This window comes from Excalfactoria chinensis, chromosome 10 (genome assembly GCF_039878825.1).
Source record: "Excalfactoria chinensis isolate bCotChi1 chromosome 10, bCotChi1.hap2, whole genome shotgun sequence".
In the NCBI taxonomy this organism is placed as follows: Eukaryota; Metazoa; Chordata; class Aves; order Galliformes; family Phasianidae; genus Excalfactoria; species Excalfactoria chinensis.
This window is the reverse complement of record NC_092834.1, coordinates 12,686,559-12,711,069: the sequence shown is the minus strand read 5'-3', so window position 1 is coordinate 12,711,069 and position 24,511 is coordinate 12,686,559. Positions and strand designations below refer to the sequence as shown.

General features: G+C 40.6%; 1 protein-coding gene and 1 long non-coding RNA gene across 2 annotated transcripts in view; one reads left to right on the top strand and one right to left on the bottom strand.

Moving 5' to 3' along the window:
• ALDH1A2 (aldehyde dehydrogenase 1 family member A2) overlaps positions 1 to 22,227 on the top strand; it is a 54,661-nt gene extending 32,434 nt beyond the window's left edge. The window contains exons 5-13 of the mRNA XM_072345579.1: positions 75 to 136; positions 2,747 to 2,875; positions 3,008 to 3,121; positions 12,301 to 12,403; positions 14,741 to 14,925; positions 15,216 to 15,380; positions 15,804 to 15,961; positions 16,766 to 16,840; positions 20,005 to 22,227. Of these exons, the coding sequence (XP_072201680.1) occupies positions 75 to 136; positions 2,747 to 2,875; positions 3,008 to 3,121; positions 12,301 to 12,403; positions 14,741 to 14,925; positions 15,216 to 15,380; positions 15,804 to 15,961; positions 16,766 to 16,840; positions 20,005 to 20,077 (1,064 nt within the window). The 3' untranslated portion in view covers positions 20,078 to 22,227. The remainder of the gene's footprint in view (positions 1 to 74; positions 137 to 2,746; positions 2,876 to 3,007; positions 3,122 to 12,300; positions 12,404 to 14,740; positions 14,926 to 15,215; positions 15,381 to 15,803; positions 15,962 to 16,765; positions 16,841 to 20,004) is intronic.
• LOC140256785 (uncharacterized) lies at positions 6,136 to 8,323 on the bottom strand. Its single transcript, XR_011904855.1, has 3 exons — positions 8,217 to 8,323; positions 6,540 to 7,332; positions 6,136 to 6,238 (listed from the first exon to the last, which is right to left on the bottom strand). It is a non-coding gene; the product is annotated as an uncharacterized lncRNA (long non-coding RNA).
• Positions 22,228 to 24,511: the final 2,284 nt, after the last annotated feature.

The following is a 24,511-nucleotide window of genomic DNA, read 5'->3' as shown; positions in this document are numbered from 1 at the left end:
TTTTTTCCCTCTATTTTTTTTTTGTTCTGCCAAGTCAAACTGCACTTGAGAGTAACCATGCTCATCTGTTTCAGATGGAGATTATTTTACGTTTACAAGACATGAACCCATCGGAGTGTGTGGACAGATCATCCCTGTGAGTATCTCTACTAGCGCCTTCTATTTATTTTCATTTGAACCAGCTCTCTTTAAAGACACATAAAACATGGTCCTCAGCTATGTGTGTTTTCCATTACGAAAAAAGCTGAGCTCATATTGTTGACATATCTTTAACAGCCTCCCTGCAAATGCTTATTTGAACATGCTAATAGGGTTTAGGCTCTGTTATTAGGAGTTAAGTTCTCAAGTCATAGAATTCTCATGATTAAAACAAGCAAAGCAAAACACAGTGTTAATAAGCTGGCAGCGGTTATGGATGTTCACACAACTTATGGAAAATTGATGCTTTGCTGTGGCAGTCTTTTTATTTATTTAGTTTTTACTGTGATTTAAGAGGCTCCTCAGTTCCTGGGAGAATGTGATGCATTTTAATTCTATTCTTTCCTTTTAGAAGGCTGGAAGAGAAGAAGAAACTCTGGGAAACATATTATTACAGTTAACCTCGTGTAGCTAATAAGAGACATTAAATGTTTATTTTAGTTGTTATATGAGAGAAAAACACAACATTTTATCAAATCTCATACTACCCCTACACTCCAGCATACATCCTTAACACACTCTTGCTGAACATAACATGGGAATTACGCTGAAAAGGGAATGTTTTCAGAACTAGTTAACTGGCTTTGGCAGAAATTTCAATGGGGGGCTTGTATATAGCTATTAAAATACTGTATGGGAGCTTTTTTCCCCTGACTGAGCACTGGGGAGCTAATCAAGACATTCTCTGAAAGTTCTGTTGATGTTTTTCATTTTGTTCATAACCGCAAAACCACTAAACAGCAACACACAGCATTTCCATTCAAAGAGGAGCAGCCAGAAGAGATTACTTTAACTGTGCTAAACCTTTTTTCTCTATCTATCTAAATTTCTTGTCATTTCATGTGTTTAGGGGATGGCTATTGTATTTAGCACTCTGCCGAAAATCAGAGAGCCCGTAGCTACACTCATCCTGCAAACATGTCCACGTTATCCCACCTTGACTTTCAAGTCATCCTTATAAATGATTTCACACCTACCTCTGTGCCCACTGTTGGGCCCAGCACATGGATAGAGCATTTGCAAACCAGCAGCCTCAACATCTAACCCCAGAGTTGCCTGACATCTCATAGGATTGTCTCCCTGAGCGTAACTGACAGATCTGCTGAAGAAACTTGGCCAGGCAGGATTTATTTAGTTTAGATCTGTAAAACTCTTTGTTCAAGGTACTCAGCCGTCCACCACACTTGTTCATTTTCGCCCGTTTTTCCTACAAAACTTCAAGATGGCTGTCATGCACATCTACTCTAACACTACTGCTAATCTGTTACATATTTCCTCTACAGCTACCAGTCACAGTACAGCCCCAGGGCTGCTGCGTGCACTTAGCCGTTACACCAGCAAATATGTTATTACAAAAATAAAATTAAACAGCAAGTCTAGCACTAAACTCCTCATCCTCTTTCATATCCTAGCTTACATCAAAACATATTCTCTTTGGCAGCTTTTTAGCATAAACAGGGCTACATACTACCCTATAAAGATTGTCAGAGCTCTCCGGGCAATAGCATTACAAGTGCAGGCTGTCAGCACGCTGTTGGCCCAATAGCTCCCCTCCTAGGTTTATATACTGGAGATGGAATTAAAACATCACTTTGTCTCCGGAGTTTATAAACAACCGAGGGAGTAAAAAATTGGGTGTTCAGTGATGGGAAGACAGTTGTGTATTTTTTCAAGCTAGCCAGGGGCTAGAGAAATGTCCATGAGAGTGGCAGCTGATATGCATCAGGCAGTAACATGTTCTGGCCAGTGGCTGACTGATACTTTCTATTTTCTTTCCAAAGGAGATTATTATATGCCTCTATAAGTGATTCTGCAAATGCGGTTATCTTACTACTCTGGCATTTCCACTGAAATCACTGGGACTGTCCACTTAACCTGTTAGGATCAGGCCTTGATTTGGAAAGTGAAACACTTTATACTCTTATCTTTACCCACAGTTTGTCAAAGTAATTCAATTCACTACATCTGCTGCTGCAGTTAAATGAAGTTGAAATTAATCATGATACTGACTTTCTATTTCAGCAGTTAGTTTCTCTCAACTTTTTTCTGCCCTTTTCATGCCTTTCATGTAAACTGCAGACTAGTTTTTAAGAAAAGGTATTGGTGAAGTACTTCAACCTAGTGCTAACATTTATATCCATATTTTGTTGCAGTTCCATCATTTAGTGATTGTATAATTTGAGCATACCTCTCACATCTTAGGATGTGTGCAAGAAACGGAAGGAAGAACTATTTGTTGTGAGGAATTAAAAATGCCAACTGCAAAAAAGAGAAATAAAAAGCAATGCATAAAAAAAGTGAACAGATAACAGAGGATTCTTCTGTGAAGATTGCATGTGGGGTTTGTATTTCTTTGAACTGAAGAGAAAGAACTAGAAGGTCACTGTTGTCACTTTCTTAATGGCAGTGATTAAAAAAATCCTTGCTTTGTGCTGGGAAAGATTTATGTGGAGGGTAGGCCTGAGAAATAAGTGAGGTAGCAGCTTGACATCTTGAAAACAAAACACCACTGCAATATTTTTCCATCAACTTTTATTTTTTCCTACAGTGGAACTTCCCCCTGCTGATGTTTGCATGGAAGATTGCTCCAGCTCTGTGCTGTGGCAATACAGTAGTTATTAAACCAGCAGAACAAACACCACTCAGCGCTCTCTATATGGGAGCCCTCATCAAGGAGGTAAGAATAATTGACAGGAATAATGTCTCTGTCTCTCCTTATGGAGAAGGAGCTACTGGCACATGCCTGGTTTAACATGCTCTGTCAGGTTTCATAAATCACACTTCCCTTCATCTGTTCCTGTTTTGGTAGGCTGGCTTTCCACCAGGAGTTGTCAATATTTTGCCAGGATTTGGTCCGATTGTTGGTGCAGCAATAGCATCTCATGTGGGCATTGATAAAATTGCGTTTACTGGGTCCACTGAGGTAAGAGCGCTCCCAGGTATGCTACTATAAAATGTGATTTAAGTCCTTGCGTTGCATTTCTCACAGTCACTGAGTGAAAGAGATACAATTTAATAATATTGGCCGGTCCTTCTCAGCTAAGCTTATATACTGCATTATATCCAAAGCAGAAACCGCTCTTTTCCTCCAGCCCCTGCTGTGCCCAGCACCTCAGCACAGGAGATACGGCTAGAAAAACATTGCTGGGATTTCCTGTGGGCTTATGAGGATGTGAATCACATGCAAGTAAGCAGAACATCCAGTGTATATCACAACATACATAAATTCTGCTTTAGCATCCACAATTTGTGTATCTTGGCATATGTGGGGAAACAGGGAAAGGAAGAGGGCAAACGGGCAAATACACTTCAGCTTTGATGCTGCATTCAAGTGTACTGAGAAAGAGAAGGTCTAAAAAGGAAGGATTGCGGGGTAAAAAGGAAATTGTCCAAGGTATCTGCTCCCAAAATGATGGGAAAAAAAACTGGCCATAAATTGAAGGGAGCCAATTGCTTCCTGGATGCCAAAATGTCTTGCACTGATTCTAAGATGCAGATGTTACAAAGGAGGTTGAGATGAAGAAGGTTGTAATCTACAGAAAGAGAAACGAATCCCTCAACTCAGATCATGCCTTGCTCTCAAATGTGTGCAAAGCCAGCTGTTATCAGGGTTGGGGGGGATGATAGAGGTACTCCAGACTGAAGTCAAAGGAGAGGGAGCCTTATCTCATCCTCTGAAGGCAGACAGAAAGGAATCTCTGTGGGAGTTTCAGGGCTGGTTATATTTAGAGGGTGCTAAAAACAGGCCCTTTTCAATGCAAAATCTGTCAAACTATTCTATGGGGGGGAGCTCAACCCCAGGGATTCAGTCTGTCTTTGATATGTTTGACTCCCACTCGTGGCAGTTGCAGGCTGTATGCATCACAGGGATGCTGCACTTCACAGTGAGTCAATAATCTGACTGATTGAACAGCCCTACTAGATACGTGTGCATGCCTCCCTGGCGTGCCCAGGGCTTGCAAAGACTGGCTCGACTCCTACAAATAAATAATTTGGGTGGAATGATCCTGTAATTGTTTGGAAATCAGTGGAAATCAGTAAAATGTAACTTTGGCTGTATGCCTAATTTGCACAGACTGTTAACTTGCAATTACTGCGTGCCACTGCACATGAATTTTTATGGCAATTTTACATTACAGCATAGGCAGGTTATGTACTAAGTCAACGGCAACAGCAGATTTCAGATGATTTGGAGGAATTACTGTGGTTATTACATGTTCTGTAACCAATTTATATTAGCATCCTGGAGTACTGAATGCCTTAATATGAGCTGATTACCCCCCATAAATTAAGTTGAAACAATTGTTTTCATAAAGATATGTGGTCTCTGTTTAAGTTAAATATGCTATGATACAGGATGTTGCCCTGTTTGGAGGAGAAAAAAATACAGATGGGTTAGGTTTCAAAGTTGTCTTTTGTAGCCAAAATAAATTTTTATTGTAGTTCCAGACAGCTTTAGTTTTAATAGGCGTTTAAACTCGAAAGCTGTGGGTTTTATACTAACTCAGTGCCTACCTTTAAAAGCCTTACTAATAGGAAGTGAAAAGCATTACAGAGATGAAAAAGCCATTCTCTAAGAACCAAAAGCAAGAACAGATGGAACGTTTTAATGCAGAGTTAGTGTAAACTGTACCATATTGTTTCTGATTTCCTGTAACACTGAATTTTTGTAACAGCAAGTCAACACTGTACAGTTGAAAAACAGTGCTGTGATATGAGCTGAACTGTAGAGTGTGTGACTTCTCCAAGGTAGTTTTCAATTTCTAGTGAAATAATAATGCAGATATTTTGTGTCTCTGGTATTTCCTAAGTATGTCAATAGTACTTTCTAGTGATGAGGACTTCTGATAACCATCAGAGATGTAAATGGAATGATACTAACTTCTGTTTCCCGTTTCTGTCTGGGTGCTAGTTAAGGCAGTTCACACTTTCAGCATGAAAGGGTTAATAGAAAAATCTATCAGTGCAGTACTGAAGATCTTCAAGTTTAGATGTTTGAAGCGGTGGGTTTTTTGTTGTTGTTGTTTTTCTCAAGTTTACCATAGAGTTCTTTCAGAAAAACATATAAATGGTTTACCTTTCAAGTATGTCTTTGTGACTATTGAAAAGTCACCATTTGCCTGTAAAAAAGCATCATTGTGTTCTGAGGAGTTTATTTAAAGGCTGCTCTTCCTACAAATAATATTAATGCTAATGTTTTACAAGGTGTATTGATTCCAACCCACATACAAAAGAAATAACAGCAAGAAGGCCAAGTTCATGACCTTATCTCAATAAAGCCTGACACAGCCACACCAAAGACCCATCCAGCCTAGTACCTTATCTCAGAACATAACCAGGAACAGACTGCTTATAGAGGAACAAAGCATGTGTAGAGTGATGCTTTTCCCTCATAACCTTTGGTAATCAGTACTTTAAATCCTTCCTGAGCCTGAAAGTATACGTGGACAACTGTATCTAATAGCTACCAGTGGCCATCCCTGCAACCTCTTCAAGATTTGCCTTCATATTATTGTAGGAAGGAGCCAAAAGTTTCACCGTTTTTGAACTGTATGCATTTACAGAATGTGTTTCCAACACTGATGGAAACTGTTTGCTTCTAAGGAGATCGGTAAGTCTAAGGAGAAAACTAACTGACCAGAAAAAGAAAAGCTGTGTTTGGACGGAGCTCCTCATCTCTGTTTCTTTTCTCAGGTTCTTTAACACTTTAAAAATTAAGTACCAGTATTTACTTTTCATTCACTCTTCCCAAATAATATGTGAAAAATAGTTATTGGAAAACACCTTTTTTCCTGTGGTTCCATCACTGCTTGATTTCACTCCCTTCTTTCCTCCTTGCACTGCCTTTTATGGGTTAGCTATGTACATCAGAACAGTGGTCTTCCATGTCCTTCTTACCTTAGTCTCCTCCTTGTGAAATACCCTCCCGTGGATCACTTCCTCTCTGTATCCCGCAGCGCATCTCTGCACAGCTCATTAGGAAGGGTTCTGCAGGCACCCAACCCCATTGGCTAAGAATTTCAGTTCAACAGCTGTTGCACTGAAAGAAAGAAAATCATACTGAGTGAGGGAGTAAGCCTAAAAATATTGTGTCTCCTTAAATTTCAGTAGCTTTCTTGGCTTCTCTGCTTGCTTTGATTCATACTCTTCAGCAGCTTTTTACTGTGATGTTATAGTGAACCAGGGCTGATCCACGAGACTCCTTAATTATGGCAGTCTCAGGCATCACTGACACATCTTTTTCCTCATCTTCCACAATCAAATGGAAATTAAACTGCCAGAAACAACCTTTGTTCCAGCCAATCTGACAGCGTCAACACTGGCTCTCATTCCTTTCTTACCTTTTCTTGAAAGATCATACACAATTTAGCATCCTGTTGCCTCTGACTGTACATCTCCTCCTTGATCTTTCTCGTCCTTAGTTGTAGGATGAAATTCTTGCCTGCCAGGACCTTGCCGGTGGTTTGGCAAAGCTCAGCCATCTCCTGTACTATCCCTGTTATTCACTGTAGTGCTTATCCATTTTACTCTGACTTCTTCAGCTTCTTCAATGTACCATGTTCAAAGTTCCTTTAAAAATGTAATTCTTCTGCAGGACTTACTAGCTCCAATTTACTTAAGTCCTTTCCATTTTCTGAGCTTCAGAATAGATGCAAACTCTGGATGTCTGGTTTACCCATGTGTCTGCTCTTGGGCTACAGGGCTTGGAAGTACAGAAGTTACACAGGTCTCTTCTATTTCCCTAGAGTTAAATGAACAGCAGAACTGCTAATGAGAGGATTGTTTTTACACATAGTAACAAATGCAGAGATGTTCTTTGTTTTTCTGCTACCTTCTTACTGTATGAAAGCCATTTTGCTAAGTAGCAAAAGGGAGAAGACCAACAAGTGGCAGGGAAAATACATTTTCAGATGCTGCTTCACTCTTCATATTCCTTTATTTCCACTCAGAATTGTGAATACAGAGTCTTGGTTACTTTGACTGCTGTGATCTGTCTTGCCATGCCTGTACGTGTGTGCTCCACTTGAACAGAATCTGGGTCCCTTTAAGTTCCTGAGGCACATGGAATAGTTATGTATAATCTGTTTGAGGCCTAAGATTAGAGATTATTACAAAGTTTAAGAAGCCGTGCAGCTGGAAAAACAACAACAAAAAAAAGCATTTAAGGAACTGTCTGGATTTAATAAAAAAATTGTTGCAAAAGCTGAATGAGTTCTAATAACTTCTGTTCAGAAACAAATGTGTTACCTCCAAATCAGAGATGCTTGCAGCTCTCTCCAGTTGTTAAACGCTCTCAAGATGAGAATCACAGATAGCACACAAAACATTTGAAGCCCTGGCCAACCAGAAATTTATCTTAAGTGGCTGGTTTCCACTTTGTTCAAACTACCACCCATTAAAAGGCAGACAGATTAAAGATAGGATTTAGGTCTGTGTTCATCCACTTCTGTAAAGTAACCCAAATAAATATCCAATAAATTGTTCTGGATGCCTGTGTAAACAAGAGGTTTATAAACAACATTAAAAACAAAACAAAAAACCCTGCATTCTGCTTGGCAGAATGTTTTCTTTATGCACTTAGATTAACAAAGAATGATCTCATCGTTAGTCAACAAGATACAAGAGAGACCATCAAAGCAAACTACAGGAGAGTTGAGATTGATTCATGCCAAACAAATGTTTGTAGCTAACAGCTGTATTACCACTGATTCTAATTTACTCAGCAGGAATCTCCTTTCATTTCCGAAGTGAGATGAATGTCACAATGCACGACATAGACAGAATGTCTACCTACTGCACAAGTTGTGTAAGCTGTCCTGGATCATACAATGTCATGCTGGTTCTGGACATCATGAAGAATTACATCCTGGAATTTTCAGCTTTTAACAAAAATAATCCTAAAGGTGATTTGTCCTTTTCTGAGAAGTCTGTGAGCTTACAGAACTACAGACATGCCTTGTTTGAACCAAGAAGAATTTAAAGAGGCCGCGTTATTATTTATTGTTGCTCTGGCTTACCCGTATTGATTGTGTCTTGGAAAGGTTGAGCTTCCTGAAGTCCTTTCCTTTTTCCTTCTGTGGTGATTTTGGTAGAACTTAGTGAACTGTGCTTGGATGACTGCTGCCTACAAAAACTGCTTCTTAAAACTGAAACAGATGGGGTGATGCATAACCCCTCTCGAAGTCAACAGGAGTTTGGCTGCAGACTTCCATGGGACCAGTATTTATCCAAGAAACAAATAAACCATTTATAGCTCAGGATTCATTCTGGGGATTTCTGTCTGGGATCCCCTTTTCACTTGTGTTGCACAATTCATTGTGCTTTTTTCAAGGCTGCTTCTCATGCAGGGTGTTGCACAGTCAAGTAAAGCTGCTCTTCATGTCAGTATTTCAAAATGCATTTGTCTGTGCTGAATCTGGAGACACATCCCAAATATCTTGGTCCTGAAATGCATCTCAGGAAAATTTTCCATGCAGTCTGGATTAAAAAAATAGAATAATAAAAAACCAAAGATGAAGCAGAAGCAGAGTTTTAAAAGTTTGCCAAAATAATGATGATTTGCGTCTCAATCACTGGAGAGAGAAAACTTTGTGATTCCAGAAAACAGGAAAAAATTCTTCTATCTGACCGTACCATCTCCCTTGGACTTTATTAATCTCCTGCAACTTACAACACTTAGATTCTTCAGATGTTCTCCCAGTATCCCCGGACAGCTATAATAGCAAAGATCAGTAAACCAGTTACTTGGGATGCTAAAGTAACTTCCATCTGTTTTCACTGTTGATGGAATATTTTAGTTTACAGAGATTCCTGTGCATTCTTACCTTCACTGTCGTATCTTGCAGCATGCGAGAGAATTGTCTGTTGTTCAGCTGGACTCCCTTTAACTCAGTTGTTCTCTAATATCTTAACATGTGACCAGAGGAGGCTGAGAGCAGAGGTGAAGCCAGAGGTTCTCACAGAACTGTAGGGGAAGTATCACAGACCTAGGAGGTTTGCTTTTGACTGGTCAGACTTCCAGTGTTCTAACAGGCAAAACCACCTGAGATGATATTTTGTCTCGAAGCAGGAAATGAAGAGAACATCAACAGACTTCTTTGAATTTCTGCAGAGAAGTATTTAAAATGACTGCATGAGCATCCTCTTGAAGGAGGCACTGAGCACAGAAAGAAGCGACAACCAAATGCTGTATGTCTCGGTGCACTCTCAGTACCCAACTTCATGCTGTTCACAGTCCAGAAACTATACTTCAAGAAGTTGTTTTGCACTGGGGTGCTCCAAAATGTTTCCTTAATCATCTTTCTTGTTGTTGTTGTTCCGAGTAACAAATTGTTTTCTTTCAGATGGGCCAAATTACATCTGCCTCACCCTCCGTGCAGCTTTCAAGGTTATGGTACTTCACAAGCTGTCCAGGGATACTCCTGATATCAATCTTGAAGCCTATTCAAAACAAAGATGGGGAGTCGCAGTTTTCTCTGCCAACATTCCTGCTGGATAACCACACAGCTCCATTATCTGTGGGAGAGTCCTCTCTTCCAGTGTTCCTTTGCAAGGCTGTTCTGCCTATTGGGAGCTCACAGATAGAGCTGAGAGACACGGCAGGAAGCATGTATTGAAAGACCGTACAGATTGGAACGCTATCACTTATCCCTTTCATGCTGTCTTTCTCTTTATAGAGAAGCTCAGTTACAAAAGGCAGTCTTTGTCACTAAATAATCACAGCTCTGGTGCCCTCCCTAAGACTTTTCAACCTGTGTACACAGGGTACAATAGCAGCATGGTGAACTAAAATGCAGAGCAGCATGAGCCCTACCAACCTGGTGTCTGCACTCATTTCTGGTGAGAAGGACATAGTGGGGCTGTTAAGCTTCTATTTAGAAACTTGACATTAACCTCCCTCTTTTAACAATACCGTGAACAACAGTTTTTGAAATTAACACTGTTGCCTCTATTTGCCACTCACGATATTTGGACTCGCATGTTTGTCAATCACTTGTTAGTGTGAAGTTCTTTAAGTCCGTATTTACGCGGATAGAACAGTTTTGACATTTAAGCGGTGCACTGGAAGGGGGAGGAGGGATGCTGGGCTGGACACGTAGCTCTGATTGCTTTGGGCTGCTCTGCTCTTTGTGGATTCTTGAAGGGAAATAGGTGACTGTTGGTATTTGAGAGAGGGAGGTTCAAGGCAGTGCGGGTGTGAATGGCATTAGCTGGCACTGGCTATAAACACAGCACTCTCACCAGTTTCCACTGTACGTTTTCAGCAGAGTTTGAGAGGCTGGAATTTGCAGCTGATGTGCTTGATGTGTAGTGGGGGTGGAGGGCAGAAAGGATCCTTCTTTTTCATGTTCACTCCTGGCTGTCAGTCAAACAGCAATAAAATCAGTTCCAATTAAGGGGATATGCAAGGAATTTCACGATAACTTCAACATTCCATCAGTATAGGGATAAAGAACTTAACAGTAATTTCTATATATATTTTTTAAACCCTCAGTTAAATGCAATTGTGGTATCACCAGGTAAACAGTTAATCACAAAGGTGTATGAAATGGCTGACAACTCCTTCAGTACCCTGCGGTGTTTTTGCTTTGCTTTGTGTGTCTTTTTTCATTTGGTTAGTTGGGTGTTTTGGTGTTTGTTTGATCGGTTTTTGTGTCTGTTTTTTATTTGTTTTCTGTGGAGGCCCTGGTTTCTGTTTCATTTACTTTCTAATTACTCGAGTGCTGACTTACCTTTCTCCAGCAGACAGACTTCAGTTCTCTAGGAGGTTTAACTTCTCAGCCATTAACCCCTTACTGCTGGGAATCCCACTCTCCTGGCCTTAGAAATGGAAACGGAGAAATCCAATTAGATAGAGAAGAGAGTACCTGGTGCAGAAAGAAGGGTCCCACTGCAAACTCACACCACATCTGACTCTCCACATGACCTTAAAACATGTTCCACTTAAGAGAAATCACTTGTTAAGGTCCTCAAGCTTCTCAATGGTAAAGAGACAATCCCATGCTTTACTGGGGGATACCTGTGATATTTTATCAGCTACAAAATAGGAACAGTTACAGTATGACTACAGAATGTGATCTATTTTCGATTGATTAATGCAGGGAGGAGAGAATTTCCAGGGAGCATTGCTGCCTTTCCAACTGCACTGCCCTCTGTACCGGGTACACAACACATCAAATGTGTAACTGTCAGGCTACTCCATTTATCGGTCCTAATGTTCCTTAGTGAGATCTGCAACTTGATGCTGCTTGTTTTCTCACAGGGCTGCATTCTGCTCCAGCTGACCCCACAATCTACCAAAATATTTGAAGGTGCTTTTGACCTCCTCAACCCGTATTAAGATTATCTGTGGTGCAGCTGAGGGTCAGAGCTGGGATGGTGCATTTCTAACTTCTTGCCCTGCTTGGTATGCTTCTAATCCTGCAGAAGAGGCTGATGATTTCCTCAGAATCTGATACATTCTCAATCATGATTTCACCATCGAATTATTTAAAACTGTCAGTGCTGAAAACTGAATTTGGAGAACAAATATTCTCCTCCAAACAGTTTGGCTTGCACTTCACAAGTAATAAGAGTGAAATAAATTCTAATAGCAGTCATCACTTTGGATAGCTGACACCTGGACTATGTAAAGAAGTGTGATGCCACTTATTACTGATGAATAGTAACATGCTTAATAAAGGCTTAATATATTCTCTGCTATCAGATTTATTTTGTTCAGCATTAAACTAAAAATTGTATAAGCAACCCTTTTGTCAACAGAGGTAAAACCTTGTGAACATGCCAGTAGTTTTGATGGAAATAATTCTAGCTATGTCAGTTTCAGGTATTTAACTCAACTCTCCTAAAGGACCCTAAAATACAAGTCCAAGCCATTTTAGCGTAGGTACGAAAGGATGAAGGGTACAAACACCTTCTGCTTTGCCCTGTCCCCTCTCTAATTCTAGAACAAGAAGGCTGGAACGCTTTTGATGAAAATCTGTTTGGACTGAAGAACTTGCTGGAATACTTAAGGCTGTGTTCCAGTGATGTCCAGCATTGGCTGTTAAAGTGAACTGTATGACTGCACTGCCTGTAAAACTTGTCTCCATTTCCTTTCAGGTTGGGAAGCTGATCCAAGAAGCAGCTGGAAGGAGTAACTTGAAGAGAGTTACACTGGAGCTGGGTGGGAAAAGCCCAAACATCATTTTTGCAGATGCTGATTGTAAGTCAGCACTTCCACATTTTTCTTAAATGTTTCTGTGGCTTCCTTTTCTTTCGTCATCTTAAGGCTTATCTTTTAGACAAAGTGAGTGGGCCAATAGGGCTGTAATTAGTTGCACTTTTCAAAATTATAGAAAAGACCAGGGATATGGATCTTTTTATGAAAAGAGAAAACATTTGTACCCAGAGATTCGCAGAGAACAAAACAGAACCAAGAGCACAGATATGGCGTTAATTGCAGTCATGGTCCCATGCATATTTGTTGTTCTGAACTCTGCAGTAAGGTGGTCTGTGATAGATTCAAAGCCAATATACAAAGGAAGGGCTTTGAATGAATTTGAGTAGCTAATCAGTCCAGGATTCCTTTTTAAGCTATTTTAATTGTTAGTTATAGACTAAGACTTCCATTTTATACATTTTCACAATTGAAGAATTGTGTATTGAAATATCCTCATTGCCAGTGTCAGCAGGGAGCTGAAGATCTTGGCAATGGGCTGATGTGCAGCTGGGATTTTTGGCACCTGGGAAGGTTCAGGACAGCAGATGAGGACAGGATGAAAACAGACTGGAAGTTTCTGCTGAAATGATCAGCAATTAAATAGTTAACGGCGTTGATGTTTAGGAGTTATTAGCAGGAGGTATTGAAGTTATCACCCCATTAAGATGAACAAGACCTTGCTTTGAGATGTCCTTTCAGGAGTCATGAAGGCACACTGTACTTAGTGCATTTTCTAACTTTGCAACTCAAAGAAATAGACATTTCAGATTTGGTCTTTTTGCTTAAGGAGAAAAAGCAAATAGAATGGTTCAGAATAGCGTATATTACAAGAGCTGGTTGCAGTCCCACGTTCATTTCCAGAAATTACCAATGTCTGAAAGGCTAGAGAGAGCTTGGCTGCTCTCAGTAGTGGAAGCCTTTCCTACACGGGAAAGTTTTCCCAAGCTGGGGCAGCTAATTTGCAGTCACAGTTTCTTGGTAGGCCAAAGAGGCTCCTGTCAGCTGGAGCCAGATTCAGGCCTTTACCCTAGTTAGCCATCTCCAGTTTGTACCATGTCTCAGCTGTCCCAATAACCTACTTACTTGGATTGGATCATCTGAACACTTTTAGTAGAATAGTATATGCTGGGAGCAGGTCTGCGTTCTGTCTTTCCCTGGGGAGGGACAAAAGGCTTCTAACTGCCACACAGCTGTAGTTTATCTGTGACCTGCTGTATCTGCCAAATAAGGTTGAAGACCTGGTAAGAAGTTGCAGGCCACAGGGGATTAACAGGGCACAGAGAAGAGCAAAGTCTTCCTTGGGACTGTCGGTTCCACAATATATCATACTAAAGCTCTCTGGCCTTCCCATAATTACAACCACCAGCACTTGACCTGAAATTCAGACTTCAAAGCTCTGATTATTTAAGGACAGCAGACAATTTGCTCACCATTCCAAAGGAGCTGTTTGTTCTGTTTGAGGAACGCCGCGTGCCAAAAGTTAGCAGAAAGCATGACAGAGCTGGTCAAAGTTTAGTGCATATTAAAAATAATAAAATTTAAAAATCCACAGAAATCAGAAAAGAATGGTTATTAGAGCCCTTCATTGTGCCAGAATTGGCTATGAGAAAGATGTATCAGTTCATCAGGTCTATCCACTATTGTTTTCAGTTTCCATAGAGCTGCCTGGGAAAACTTGAATTTAGTCCAGGGAACACCCAACATAATTTTTTTCCCTGAGTATGCTGAAAGCAGAATAAGACATCTCTGGTGAGATTTACTGAGAGTAAATCATTGTTTCTTTGTTTAATTCATAAAGGACTATACCTTAAACAGTGTTCCAAAGTGCTACAGATGATAACAGAAGTATTGCAGTGCTGAAAGGCATCGCTTTTCAATGATAAATTCAGTATCACATGGCCCATATTCTTTTCTGTTCTTTTCTGTTACACCCAGTGAGAGAATTCAGCTCTGAATTTTAGGCTGGATGTGGTCTGGTGGTTGGTGACCCTGCCCATGGCGGGGGGGGTTGAAGCCTGATGATCATTAAGGTCCTTTTCAACCCAGGCCATTCTATGATTCTATGAGTGTGAAAATATGCCTGGATTTTCCTTTCCTGCTTGAATCTTGGATGCCTTGGTTCTACATCCAGAGGAGGTGGAACAGAAATCATGGGTTGATTGTTCCATAATTGACCCATAATTTTAAAGCCTCACATGGCCACTGGTACAGGCCAAGAGGATCACAGAATCAGATGCTTCTGTCTTGCAAGTGTGACACTATGCAATATACCAGAAATTGATGCAAAATTAGATGTGTCTGCAATGTTTATGAGCAGTGTACATTATCTTGTTTTTGTAGTGGATTATGCTGTGGAACAAGCCCACCAGGGGGTCTTCTTCAATCAAGGTCAATGCTGCACTGCAGGCTCAAGGATTTACGTGGAAGAATCAATCTATGAAGAGTTTGTTAGAAGAAGTGTAGAACGTGCAAAAAGGAGAGTAGTAGGGAGTCCTTTTGACCCCACTACAGAACAAGGGCCACAGGTAAATGGACAGTGCTTCAGAAATACAACCCAGAAGTTGCCTGGAAGCATTTAACTCTTAACAGGACAGAGTTCATTCATTGCATATTCACTTGCAGTCCCAGGCCAGCAATGTTGTTTAGTGAAAACTCTCTTCCTAAACTTAAGTAAGTTTGCTATTTGTACATCTTTGGCATCTCAAGCCAGCAGGGAAAATATGCATGAGTCTACTGTCTGGGCTATGGCTTGCCCAAAAGACTAATTCTGGGTTCATCATCAAGTCCAAGTCAAACAGCTTCTTCTCTCTTTCAGATTGATAAAAAACAATACAACAAGATCCTGGAACTGATTCAAAGCGGCATTACTGAAGGAGCAAAACTCGAATGTGGGGGTAAAGGGCTAGGAAGAAAGGGCTTCTTCATTGAACCTACAGTGTTTTCCAATGTAACAGATGACATGCGGATTGCCAAGGAGGAGGTATTCACACACATGGGCAAGATCATTTTAAAATGTCCTAAACATTAAATTTGTTTTCTTTTTAACTTAAGACAAAAGCTTTAGACTGAAAATTACTGTGATAACAACAAGTAAAATCTTTTCAGAGCTGATGCATTGAGCACCTGACAGCGTCATCATCGATAAAGCAGCTCAATTTTTGTCATTCGCTGTAGTTTCAGTCTTCAAAGGGATAAAGGCAGAAATTGATGTGTTTCACTAGGAAGACTGTTTTGGGCATTTCATGTAGTTTTACAGACAGCTTTTATCGGTTGTAAACATTGCTGTGAAACTTTGTAGAAAGTAAAACAGGAAAGGACAGACCATTTTAAAAGCAGAATAGAACAGAGATAAAATACCTCTGATGGAGCAGTTTTACAAATTAATGATTCATCTTTCTTGCAGATTTTTGGGCCCGTTCAAGAAATACTGAGATTTAAAACCGTGGATGAAGTTATAGAGAGAGCCAACAATTCTGATTTCGGGCTGGTAGCTGCTGTCTTTACAAATGACATAAACAAGGCCCTGACAGTCTCTTCAGCAATGCAGGCTGGGACCGTCTGGTAAGGCAGAAGTTATCACACTCCTGCTCTTGGAGATAAAGAGTTTGACTCATTATCATCATGTTACCTCAGTTTTGCACCCTTTGTCTGAAAAGTGTTTATCTAGCCCATCCTAGTGGTGAATCACTACGCAAGATACAGAACAGCTGTTGGGGGATGTTGTGTCTTGGCTCAGGGCAGTCAAATGCTATGAAGTGGCGCCTTGCTTTCTGTTAGCATGGCTGTCCCTTACACTGCTGAACAGCACTGCTGAGAACAAAGCAGGAGTACAAGTGGTCCCTTCTGTGGAGCAGAAGAGTCCTGTGAGGTTTCTGCCAAAGGCATAAAGTATCACGTATTTTCTCCAGTAAGGAACCAAAGGGACACCTATTTCTCTCACATCTGTAAATGTCTGAAGTGTCGTTCTTTAAGCTTAATAGCTTCCAATTTGATGGGTCAAGCCTAGATAAAGTACAGATGTGAGAAAAATCAGGTGGAAAAAGGATGAATTCAAATCCAATAGCTTTGTGTTCTAAACTTGCATGAAGTTTGTCAGCAGATTAACCAACAGTTCATTAGTGAGGCTGTAGCCAGGCGTTCCCTGCCATCCTCCAGTCCTCACAAACTAAACCCTGCTCTCCTTTTGAGTAGGGAATATGTCATTGCTTTTGTGGGATAAGCCCCTCATTTCTTTTCAGCAAGATGCAAGTTTGTTATTACTAATAGCTGTACAGTATCCTTAGCTCTGTCAGTTTCAGTATCTCCAGGGTTGTTCAGATGTGCCTCTGACAGTACAGCTGAACTTAATGCCTTTTCCTGTTACAGGATAAATTGCTACAACGCCTTAAATGCCCAAAGTCCTTTTGGAGGATTCAAAATGTCTGGCAATGGTAGAGAGATGTAAGTATTACACCATTGTCTTCTAAACTGTTTTCAGCTCTCCAACTTAATAAAATCCTTCCTTAATAAAATCAGGAAATATTCCCATCTGAGGATCAGGGTACAGTAAAAAATGACTCATAACCACTGCCAGTGGCAAGTGATTTTTAGTTATTTATCTATGTATTGTGACACAGCACCATGAGGTACTGGGAGCCTCTTCTTATTCTGAAAGATCCTTGATATTTCTCTGTATTTTTTTCCAACTGCAACCTATGTTTTCCAAGTTTTCCTCATCCATATTAATCAGCACTTCTCCATAGAGATTCTCTTTCCGTAGTTCACTGTATTTGTTTCAGGGCTGTTTTAACACTTCTTGCTTCTCTTGCTTTTTTTTTTTTTTTTCCCTTTACTAATATAGGTGTGCTGAAGTTTGATTTAAAAGTTACCTGTCTTATCCACATTTATAAGCAATGTTAAATTAAATCTGGCTTAGAGAAGGATATGCAGTGTGTTTGCATCCCTTACAAAGAATCACCTCCCATTATAAGGCTTGCTTTCTTTCCTTATTCCACATGGAATTAAGCACCAAATATGTTGGAATGGAGCACCGCCCTCAAATACTGTCCCGTGTACCTAACGCCACATCTTACCAGTTTCTAGTTCTCATGACAGTCACAAAGAAGTTTAGCAATTGCATCAGCCCCGGGCTGGTTCTGCATACAAAGGATTCAGTTAATTTCTTTGCAGGAGGCATGTGCACCAGATACGTCTCACCTAAGATTTCAAAATAGCTTGTGGCAAAGGCAAGCTCAGCAGTAAAACTAAAGGTCAAACTCTTTAAAACTTTAAATTTGTTGAAATATACAACTTGATCTATAAAATAAGCTCTTATGTAGTCTGAAATATTTTCCCTCATTAGGGAGTACTTTGAATAACACATTTGTACTATTCTCCACATTCATGAGTTATGAGGTGATCTCACACTGGCATAAATATGTCAGCTCATCTAACTCTTATCATTGTGAAAATATTCTAAAACTACTAAGCTCAAAAGAGCACATGAGTAACCTGACACCCGAGAGTGACCCCACTGACTTCAGGGAGGTTAACTGTGCAAGCAAAATATTCACATCTTAGCACTGTAGAGTTTTCAGAAGAGAGTGGGGGGGAATCAGACAGCACCCCAGCTCCCATGAAAAGAATTTACAGTAGCTTACACTTGATTCCCATCCATAGCTTTGGAAAGGCTAAGCATGAGCAATACATGTTTTTCATGGCAATCTCTCTCACATCAGGCTTTCTGAAAACCTATTTTCTGATAACCTACAAGTACCTTTGCTGTTTGGATTTTGTGAGTGAGTCCCATGTTCCACCCTCTTCCTCACCCATATCATCACTGCAAGCATTAATGAACCTGAGCTCCCTCCTGCTTGTAAACACCACAGAAATCTCTGGTGTCTATGCACGCTTTCTCAGTGTAAGGGTCCCTTGGACTGAAAAAATCCCTCTCTAAATTTATTCTTTAAGTCTTGCAGGAGAGACTGGTTTCCAGTGGATTCTCAACAGGGGACAGCAGTGAAACTCAGAGGCAGACCATTATAGAGTCTGCTTGTTACACTATGCGATAAGCAATTATTCTACTCCCTTCACAGCATCTTTGATCAGATATCACCTTCTAACTCACACCCCCTACTTATATCTGCATGCTTTCTATTTAAATGCCAAGGTTTCTTAGATCTCTGCTTTAAGTGATACACTTTACTGCATAAATAACATTAAGCAATTAAAGAACAACAAAAAAATAGGCAAGAAAATGTTCGTATGTGTGTGTGCCATTGCTAAGCTAATACAATATTACAGCCAGATTTTGATTGTGCCACTGTGATGTTTTGCTGACCCTGTGTTGTGTGGCACATACTTTGTCTCTGCATGTGAATTAACAGAATTATCACACATGGGGAAAAAATGAACTCAGAAAGTTGAGATGTGCTACACTTGTTTTACCCTCTCACAGAATGTACCAGAATACGTGCATGCCAACAGAGAACTTGCACGCAAGTGCAAAATGCAACTGATTTCTGTTTCCTTCCAGGCTACTTACAATGTTCTTTTATTGACAAAAAGGTCTAAAGGAGGAATTTCTTTACATTTACACTCCTTTAAAGCTCTTTATTACTACATGAATAGCGTAAAATGTAACTCCTCTAACTAAAAGAAGTAAATGACTGTAAGTGCTTTTTCAAATGAATCCTCATATTGGTTCATGTAGACAACATCCTCCATTCATGGACTTGGACTGTACATGTTTTGAGGTGGAGACTTAGTTTGCTTTATGCACACAGCATTCAGCAGACATATTAGAACTCTTAATTGTTCACTTCATTAGAGCACAGCTCTCCATCTCTCAACACACTAACAGCAAGAATGCAAGTATCTGTACTTAGAGGAGACAGGCCTGATGTCCAAGAGACCACACCACTGCCAATATATATAAACCTCAGTAGAGTTGCCTAAGAGATGAGGCAGGTCAGAGCTGACTACATGAAAATCCTACACAGTGTTGAGAAACACCTGTTAATCATCAGTTATGCAAAGCAGAACACGTATCACACGGAGCCATGTGTCAGATGGCTGGGACCTAGAAGGTGGCTAGCTTCTTTCTGACAGTATGTGGCATCGTACATAAGATGCTGTGCTGGGCCAAAAACAGGTTTTCTAGTCAACTAGTGGAAATCTGAGCAGGCTGAATGCTCTTTCACATTCAGCATGGATGTTGATTTCTGCTGCTGGACATTGTGTCAGGGGAAAAAAACAGAGGTTTAGGAGTCACATTTACCTTTATCCACAGCTGTGAGCAGTTCATTTTCCAAAAGGATCAGTTTGGATCTTTTCTTTCTTGGGTGCAGTGATGAGCAGTTTTACTGGCCAGTGGTGTAAGTCTTAGTGGTTGAATGTTTTCAGGATCTAGAAAAGATGGAGAACATCAATTTACTCCTAACAGTTCCATCAAGGAAAGTGAATATTCCTAGGTTTGATGTCATTCTCTGTCACCTTACAAATGCTGGAGCTATCAGTTGTACTTTTGACCTAACACGTAACTTCAGTGAGGAAGCACTTAACAAGGTTTTGCTCGATAAGGAATTAATTTCAGGTCTAAGTTGATGCTGTACTTTGTTTTATAGGGGTGAAAGTGGATTGAGAGAATATTCTGAAGTTAAAACAGTGACAATAAAGATCCCTCAGAAGAATTCCTAAACTGATGAAAGACCACATAGTGCAGAAGAGCACATGATGCCACCCTCTCTGTTCTTTATGGAGACCAGCACTCAGGAATAAAAAGTGTTACACAATATGTATTTAAGAAAATAAGTTGCAGCATATGTACTGGGCACATCATTGCGTAACTAATGCAAACCAACTCTGCATGTTTTCATAGAACTCTTGAGAATCATTACATCTTTATAAAATGAATCTTAACAAGATGAAGTTGCTGTTGGGCATCAGTAACAGTTCTAGCTATAAAACCATTGAACGCAAATGCATGCACACACACATTTATCTCTTCTTCAAATAAAATGAGGCACTGCTTTGGAGTTGCCTTCTCAAATAGACTTGCCTTCTTCTAACATTCTTATTTCATATGGGGCTTTACAAACCAGATTTACCCGCAATGCTAGGAGTGAATAGTAATCAAGTATCATGGATGTTCTTAAGGAATGAAAGACTGAATTGTAACCAGACAAAAAATTCTAGATAGGTGACTTTCCAGTGAGCATGTTCACATAGAGAGGTTAAACTGGAGAGGGAACTACACTGTTATATGGACGACAAATTTCACTTACCAGTGAGATTTAACCCACAGTGTTTTGGTTTTCAAACCTTATTGTAATCATTATTTTATGGCTTGCTACAAGCAGAAATCCTCCCTCACCTACAGGGACTCCAAAGGCTTTACCTGCTTGACAAAGAGCATGGCCAGACAGGGTGAGAGGGTGTTGAAGAGAACAGGAGCAGATCCCAAGGCTGCACAGAGCATTTCAGCTTTCACTGCCTGCCTAGTTGTGTTGTTGTGGTTGTCATTGTTGTTTCCAGCTTTTTCTCCCTTCTTTTCTAAACCAGTATTTGCACACACAGTCTCCATTTGTTTGTCTGCTAGTAAAGTGCTCGTGATTACACTGAGAATCATTCGATATTCATTGCCACAGGAAGAACCCAGCAAAGAAGTCGGTTTAATTTAATTATCTTATGAGATCACAGCTTGCCACCTGCACCATACTTGTGAGCCTTAGGGGAGCTTACTGGCTGGGATTGTACTTTTCAAAGATTTGGGGTTTTGTTCAGACCAAGATAAAAACATGAACAAGTTCTTTTAAAAGTGAGATGTTCAAGACCCACCACGCTATTTTTTGCTGCCTGTAGAATCAATTCCAACTTGCAATAACATACTGAGCATTACCTCCTCCTTCCTTCCAGCTGCAGAACTCCCCAACTTTTTGTAATGCTTTTGCTTTATGTTTTAACTTAGAATTAAGACAATGTATTTTAAGAGTGCAGTAAATAATCTGTAGATACGTTCTGTGGGGTTTGAGGACAAAATGATGGCCTCGGGCATTAGGAGTTTTCCTAGCTGCGGTCTGTACTAGAGCCTGTTGAAAACTCCAGCCCTGACTCAGCAAGTCATCACTTCTGCACGTTACCTTTCTTTGAACAGTTCCTCTTAGATTTGAAGTTGTGCGTGTCTAAATATACTGCTGGACCAGGACAAGAGTATCCAGCACTTTGTAGTCTTGTAGCCCTCAGTATTTTGTATTTCTAACTCACGTCAGTCTGTGTATGTGTTTTTAAAGCAATATATATACATGATATTATTCAGAAATGACAGTACATCCACAGACATGAAAGTGGATCAAAATATTCCTGAGTTGTTAAATGCAAATGTCATGGACTTGTACTGTAGCGTACGTCAGAGTTAAGGGTACAGCAAGTAAGAAATCAGTTATCTTTAAACTGCAATATTAAATGTGGCAAAGGAGGTTTTATTTCCCTTTTCCTACTTATGTTACACAAAAAGAAAAGAGCTCTCCTGTGGTCACAGCATTTACAGCGTGTGCTCTGTATTCCTTCTGTGTGATTTGTACGTCTGTGCTTTACTCCCTGTACATTCAGGTAAAGAACACAGAGTTGCCGTGTCTTTTTTCCAACCTTGTCACTGCAGCTCCGTTGGATGTACGTGGATTTGTGAATTCCTTTTGGAAATGTACCATCTGCATGGATCCAACAAAGCATTTCTCCAGTCCCTGCAGCTTTTTGTTACCGTTTTTAATCATGTATATAGTTATATGTTATTAAAAAAGTAAAGGGATATTTTCTATGAAGTTTTTTCCATTAAAAAGGTTTAGAGAAAGACTTTAGACTGTGAGACTCCTTTGTTGTTGACTGAGCTATAAAAATATTTAAAACAATATTTTCTTAGCAAAAGATCTGCTCTCACAGTAGCTTTATTTTCATTTGCTGAAGTGAATGAAGTAAAAGGCCAATTACATCTTCTAGAATATTATTGCAGCTGTATGAAAAACAGTTGTGAATTGCAGATCTAGGCCGTGGCCAGAGTTCATCCTCACTGTTATGGTCACAAAGTTTAGCTATCGGGGAAGGTCTGAAATCATCAGAGCCAGTGGGGCACCCTTGCAAACGGCTGCATCACAGCTTGAGTTTTGGATAACGTTTAAAACAATGACAGCGTCTTTTCTTTCTCCAGTATGTGAGTCACAGGGAAGACTGGATTCACACCCAGCTCTTTTCATGGACTGCTGTTGTTCTACTTGGTCTTTAATTTCAAAAAGCTAAAGCAGGGGAAAAGGACAGACTGAATGTTCATCTGGCACCAGTGAACTCAGGGCTGGGTACTACACCGCTCTCATCATGTGGTCCCTTAAATCCACAGTTACAGCTTTCATTGCTCATGTGAAATGGTTCCAGTTCAGGTACAGTAACTACTTCGTGAGCTGTGCTGGGCTGCTTCACTGTATGGCTGCACCTCACTGTATGGCTGCACATCACCCTATGGCTGCACCAACGCTGTTGGTTTAACCTACAGTGCAGGCAGTCGTAGATAAAGTCACTTGGCTAGAACAGATTGGATGAAAGGCAGGTGGAGGATTGGGTGAACTGAACAATAAGAGTGAAATTGCGTTCTCAGAAAGGAATATCAGGAACACATAAAGCAGTTTCATTTCTGCTTGTTTTACCCAGTGCCATGTGCAGCACTGCTGTGGGGCTGTGCAGGCAACCAGCACTTCCTATATTCCCTCCCCTCCGTCCCTCTGACCTACCTGCAACCTGTTCCACCACCCCAAACAGTCACACAGGCACAAGCAATGGAATGCTTTTCTTAAAGGAAATGGAAGGAGGGAAGGTTGTCCTGGAAAGTGTGGAGTACTGTCATCTAATAAAGAAAGCAAACTTCAGTCCACAGTAACTTAACATCTTGTTGACCTCCAGCCAGTCAGAATAAATGTACCAACAGATGCATACACAGGTACAGCAAACTGAGTGTTGGTGCATTGCTGCTGGGAAAAAGGATCTGAAAAGGGGCAACAATTGCAGGTCTGTGGCCTTCAGACAAAGCAATGGATGTGATACTACCTGAATAGCACTGACACCTTTATGTGGGCCAATTAACAAAGAACAGTCCTCCCCCTCCCCACAGAGGCTGGTATAGAACAGCTCGCCCTGCACATATGGAGGCATTGTGTTATAATGTTGAAAAAAAAGCCCATAACAACACTGAATTCAGAACACCAATTTCTCTCTCCGCATGATCACAGCGAGAGCTCTGGAGAGCTACACTTATAACCACCATACATTTGCATCCATACACCTCCATTTACTGCACGCTAAGTCTATCAACACAGGAAGCAATTTTTCTCTTAACATCTTTATACCACAATGACTGATATTCACAGTGCAGTACAACTGGAGCTGTCTCCACCAGGAAGCAGGAAAAGCCTCTGTGGCTCTTCAGTGCCATCAGCATTCCCAGTCAGTTCAAACAGACTTTCCTGAGCACATTACACTACAGCTGCATAAGATGCATCTTTCTTCCTCGTTCCCATTAAACACATTCCTTCTCTGTCTTCACCGTGTCTTTACATCCACTGACAGCACACACGTATCAGGGAACTATGTGTGGCTCTGCCAGAAAACTCAGAGCCTTCTGAAGCCAACTGGGGGACTTCAGTAATTTTCAAGTTGGGTCATTTGGAAGAAAGGGCTGATGTGACAATAGTGATATAATACCATGAGACTGAAGTGCAACGAGGATCTGCTACTACAGGGTGACGGGATCCCACTTTCATCTTCTAAACAGCAAAACATACAGTGCTGGGATGCTGGTTTCAAGAAGTATTGCCTAATTCTTCTCAGAGGACCAGAACTGACACACTGGAATTCAAGGCTAACGTAAGCTGGAGATTCTTACATCTGGCTGCAGTACCCATTCAGCCATTTTAGTAGTGCAAAGCAGGCTGCACTGTCAGCACAGCCAGAGCTGCGATGCTGGGGCAGTCTTAGCACCCGTGCGTAGTTATCTCCAGCAAGCTGCGGGCTATGCACACACAGGACTGAGAACCTGTCCCAGAGAACATATTGTCTGGGAACAGCAGCACAAATGCCACTCTCCTCTCTGTA